General features: G+C 46.6%; 1 protein-coding gene across 1 annotated transcript in view; it reads left to right on the plus strand.

Annotated features, from left to right (window-relative positions):
* Positions 1 to 2,481: 2,481 nt before the first annotated feature.
* The window catches only part of LOC130124375 (regulator of G-protein signaling 18-like), a 22,676-nt gene continuing 20,214 nt past the window's right edge, over positions 2,482 to 4,943 (plus strand). The window contains exons 1-4 of the mRNA XM_056293831.1: positions 2,482 to 2,516; positions 3,176 to 3,301; positions 3,489 to 3,550; positions 4,034 to 4,200. Coding sequence (XP_056149806.1) covers positions 2,497 to 2,516; positions 3,176 to 3,301; positions 3,489 to 3,550; positions 4,034 to 4,200 — 375 coding nt within the window. The 5' untranslated portion in view covers positions 2,482 to 2,496. The remainder of the gene's footprint in view (positions 2,517 to 3,175; positions 3,302 to 3,488; positions 3,551 to 4,033; positions 4,201 to 4,943) is intronic.

A 4,943-nucleotide genomic window follows, 5' to 3' on the forward strand; every position in this document is an offset into this window, starting at 1 on the left:
TGGCATTGTTTAGGCGACGGTAGTCCCCGCACGGGCGCCAACCCCCGTCGGCCTTAGTAACCATGTGAAGAGGGGAAGCCCACGGGCTGTCAGAACGGCGGACAATGCCGAGGCGCTCCATAGTCGAAAACTCCTCCCTGGCTATTGCGAGCTTGGCCGAGTCGAGGCGTCGGGCCGGGCGTAAACTGGGGGGCCCACTGTGGTGATATGATGTTCCACGCCGCGCTTGGCCACCGCCGAGGAGAAGGTGGGTGTGGTGAGCTCGGGGAAATTTGCGAGCAGGCGTTGGTATGGATCCCCGGTGGAGAGTGTGTTAGCGAGGCACAGCGCTCCAGCCCCCCCAAGCGTGCAGGGGTATGACGCAAAAGAGACGGCATCAATCACGCGACAGTTTTTAACATCCACCAGCAGGTTGAAAGCACAGAGGAAATCCGCACCTAGGAGCGGGGTGGATACAGCAGCCATCACAAAGTCCCAGCCGAAACGTCGGCCGCCAAAACACACGTCCACATGTCTGATACCGTACGTCCGAATGGACGTGCCGTTGGCGACGTCCATCTGGGGGCCGTGACTGTCGGTCATCGTGTCCACAGCTTGTGCTGGTAGTATGCTGCGTTGAGCGCCAGAGTCAACCAGCAGCCGCCGGCCCGACAAGGAGTCTCTGATGAACAACAGCTTGCAGTCACGGCCGGCGCCCATAGCCGTTAACGAGCGCCGGCCTTGGCGTTTCCCTGAACCCTGTAACTGCAGGGTTTGCGACACTGTTTTGCTTTTGCCCCAAACCTGGCATGGTAATAACAGAGCCCGTCGTCAGGTTGGCGGCGGGCTGTCACCGCAGCCGCGGTGTCCATATAGTCGTACACAGGTGGTGGTGGGGTGGTCTTGTGGGGTAGCAGGGCATGCACAAACTGTTGCCCGTTGGCCAGGAAAACCCTGTCTGCTTCAGCAGCCAGAGAACGGTAGTCCTTGGAGGCGGCGAGAGGAGAACTGGCCAGTGCTGTGCTACAGGTGCGGGGAGCTGCCTCAGAAAAATGTGTGTGAAAAGAAAGGCCGGATCAGCCGATCCCAGCACAGACAGCATTTTTTCCATTAACTCAGACGGTTTGCCGTCGCCGAGGCCATTCGGGGACAGTAAACGGTCTGCCTTCTCCAGCTCCGACAGTTCAAATAGCTTCAGGAGGAATGTCTTTATAGCATCGTACTTGCCAGCAGCTGGCGGAGCTTCCAACAGTGTCATTGCTCGCGCCGTTGTCGATGCGTCTAACGCCGCCACTACGTAGAAGTACTGCGTTGCATCCTGCGTTATCCCTCTCAGCTGGAACTGGGCTTCCACATGTTGAAACCACGGCCGTGGATTATGCTGCCAAAAGTCGGGTAGCTTCACGGTAGCGGCATAAATGCTAGCGTTAGCAATAGCCATGTTGTTAGCACCGGCGTCGTCGTTGTCAGACATACTCGTATTAGTAGTTCGATCACGTCGGGGTCACCAATGTGGGGTTAGAAAACAACGAGACACGAGACGTGAGAGTAGACGTAGTCGAGGTAGTTTACTAGCTCCAACTTAGCATGTCATACATTCGACAACGACACTGAACTGTGAACCGGAAGCGGAAGTGCATTATCTGACCCCTCGCCTCTTCCCTTAAAGGTACACCGTCCTCTTAGGTGAATGTCTTTCGTTATATAGATGTGGGTCACCACAATATATATATATATATATATATATATATATATATATATGTGTGTGTGTGTGTGTATGTGTGTGTGTGTGTGTATATATATATATATGTGTGTGTGTATGTGTGTGTGTGTATATATATATACATACACACACACTGGCGAAACTCCTCACTGAGAGCAGGATAAGCGGTTTGGATAATGAATGAATATATATATATATATATATATATATATATATATAATTCTGACAACAACACAAGGCACAAGGAAGATAAGCTTTTATTGATTCAAACCAGAAACCATAATGCCACAAAAGTCATTTTATGATGTTAACCACACTACCTTTTTGTGTTGCAATGGGTTACGGGGTCAAATATTACCAGTACAATGGGCTGTGGGAAATGTTTTATAGATAATATAGTCATGTTGTTTTGGTCTCCAATACCCAGTAAAATACAAACAAACGGCATATATAATAAATGAGTAAAGCTGACTGCTTTTGCAAACCATAGACAGGATGTTGAACCTTTCGGGGTTTTCTCATGTATCATTCATATGAATAGCAAGTGGTTTCCCATACAGGAAGTATACTCGTAGGACATACTATATATATATATACACACATACCTTAAGCTTCAACAAATGACGGGTTAAAACGGCAGAGAGTAACTTGTGACCTGCTGTTACGTATATGCCAAGTGCAGAAAGAACAGCATGGAAACGCTTGTTTTTCTATTTCCTCAATTCAACTTTTTGGCCCCAAAGGAGGAAGCATATTTCAAAATGTTCAGTCCAGAAAACTTGCAGGCAACAAGAATGAAAGACGACGCTACCAGGTCAGTAAATGCAACTTAAAACACATTTTCAAATCTTGATTTGGAAAGAGATTAATGCAATTTTTTTGGTCTTTTAACCATACTTAAACAGCTTCACTATTCTCATTGGTGTTAATATCTACCGATGCAAATTTCTGTCCAAACAGTGTTGGCATTAGTTTCTCACCTTATATATCTGCAACCAGTACATTGCTATTGCACTCATTTTAACTTCGATGTGTTTTTATTTACAACTCACATCGCTCATGTTGTAAACAGATGGCAAAAGCTTTTTGTTTTTCCTACACGCTGTAGTCAAGTCAAGTCAATTTTATTTGTATCGCCTAATATCACAAATTACAAATTTGCCCCAGCAGGCTTTGTTGTGCCTTGTCTTGGGCTGATGAGAAACAATAATATCTGACAATATTTGAGGGCGCTAGACTTCACAAAGAGACTAATATCACCATCTCAACCACGTATTGTCTCTACTGCCCATTGTGGAAACATGTGCACCCTCAGTCGCGTTATCTTACCAACATAAGGAGGAGCCAAAAGAGCAGCTCGTTTTGTAGGTTGCGAAATCCACCACTTTCTAAATGTCTATGAGTCAAAATGCTCCGATGAAGTGTGAAAAGTGTTTCTGTAACCTAGCTGCAACTGTGCATATGGCACATGAGACGTGTTTTTCCTCTCTGCAGACTGAAAGACAAGGAGAGAAAGAGTAGACTAAGCCTCTTTCTAACCAAGTCGGGCTCGCATGAAAACGTCAGCCCTGATAAAAGGACCAACACAGCATCCAACAAGTGAGGCAGCGTCCAACACTTTCATTTCATCTGCAATATTGTTCTACCCTCACTTTCCAAGTAGTCCCATAGATTGCACTGAATAAATGATAGGGAGCCTATACTCTGCTTACAAAAAAAGACAAGCATCCAAAGTAGTTTTGCAGCATCATTAGGGCAGAGCTTACAAAATGTCTGACTTTTGCAGTATCTCACTGGAGGCAGCTTTGAAATGGAGCGATTCCTTTGAAGAACTTCTGAAGCACCCAGGTTAGATTGAAGCCCGAAATCTCTCAACCCATTGTGGTAAATTGCTTTGCAAAACAGTTTGTTCTATTCTCAGGCCGTTTGCTCCCTTTGAATGGAAAACTGGAATTCTGAGGGTGGAATTTGAACTGGAGTGTCGTCGGGGCGATAAATAGTTAATAGGCAAAATGTAGAAAGGGTTTCACTACATGTTTTTATGCTGCTTGGCGTGGCGCAGATAGGAATACAAGAGTGCTCAACTTCCTCTTGACTGTGTTTAGTAGCAGTTCCTTGCCACCTATTTTTAGGATGCATGTGGTCCACTTAGAGCATGTAATATGGTAAAAATGGTGAAGGTTTCACCATCGTTCAATCTTCATGTCCACCCTTAAGTTCTGAAAGGTTTAAATATATTTGAAGTGATTGTACATATGGGAATATTTAAATATTTTTGCATGGTGAGATGGGAAATGGATAGACAATGTCTCTCCCCTTCCTCTGATACAGGTGGGGTGGAAATGTTCTCTCAGTTTCTCAGGACTGAGTTCAGTGAGGAGAACATCGAGTTCTGGCTGGCCTGTGAGGAATACAAGAACATTGACACCGAAACCAAGCTGTTATCCAAAGCCAAGTATATTTACACCATCTTTATTGAGACAGATGCCCCAAAGGAGGTAGGATTAAGATGTCATATTGTATGATGCAATACAAAACACAACTTTATTGTCAGATTCTGCTGAAATGTGCTTTGCCGTTCTATTTTAAACAGTACGCAAAACATTTTCACAAATAGTAGAATGCACATCTGAACACAGTGCACATTTTGACAACTGACATCAGCTTTGTCCAATGGGAATTATGCTGTAATACAAGGTTAAAGATGTGGAGCTGGGTCTGGGTGGTGTGGGGGTCCATTCCGTTGCCTACCAACAAAGGGATCGCCAGTTCAAATCCCCGTGTTACCTCGGGCTTGGTCGGGCGTCCCTACAGATACAATTGGCCGTGCTTGCGGGTGGGAAGCCGGATGTGGGTCTGTGTCCTGGTCGCTGCACTAGCGCCTCCTCTGGTCGGTCAGGGCACCTGTTCGGGGGGAAGGGGAACTGGGGGGAATAGCGTGATCCTCCCATGCGCTACGTCCCGCTGGCGAAACTCCTCACTGTCAGGTGAAAAGAAGCAGCTGGCGACTCCACGTTTATCGGAGGAGGCATGTGGTAGTCTGCAGCCCTCCCCGGATCGGCAGAGGGGCTGGCAGAGCAATCGGGACGGCTCAGAGGAGTGGGGTAATTGGCCGGATACAGTTGGAAAGGGGAAAAAAAGGGGGGGAGGGTCAAACCCAGTGGTCTGGCATTTGTTTGAAGGCTTATGTGTCATGTGATATATTTGTATCATTGTAATAGTAGTGGACAATTCCTGAAGT

Source organism: Lampris incognitus, chromosome 14 (genome assembly GCF_029633865.1).
Source record: "Lampris incognitus isolate fLamInc1 chromosome 14, fLamInc1.hap2, whole genome shotgun sequence".
Lineage (NCBI taxonomy): Eukaryota > Metazoa > Chordata > Actinopteri > Lampriformes > Lampridae > Lampris > Lampris incognitus.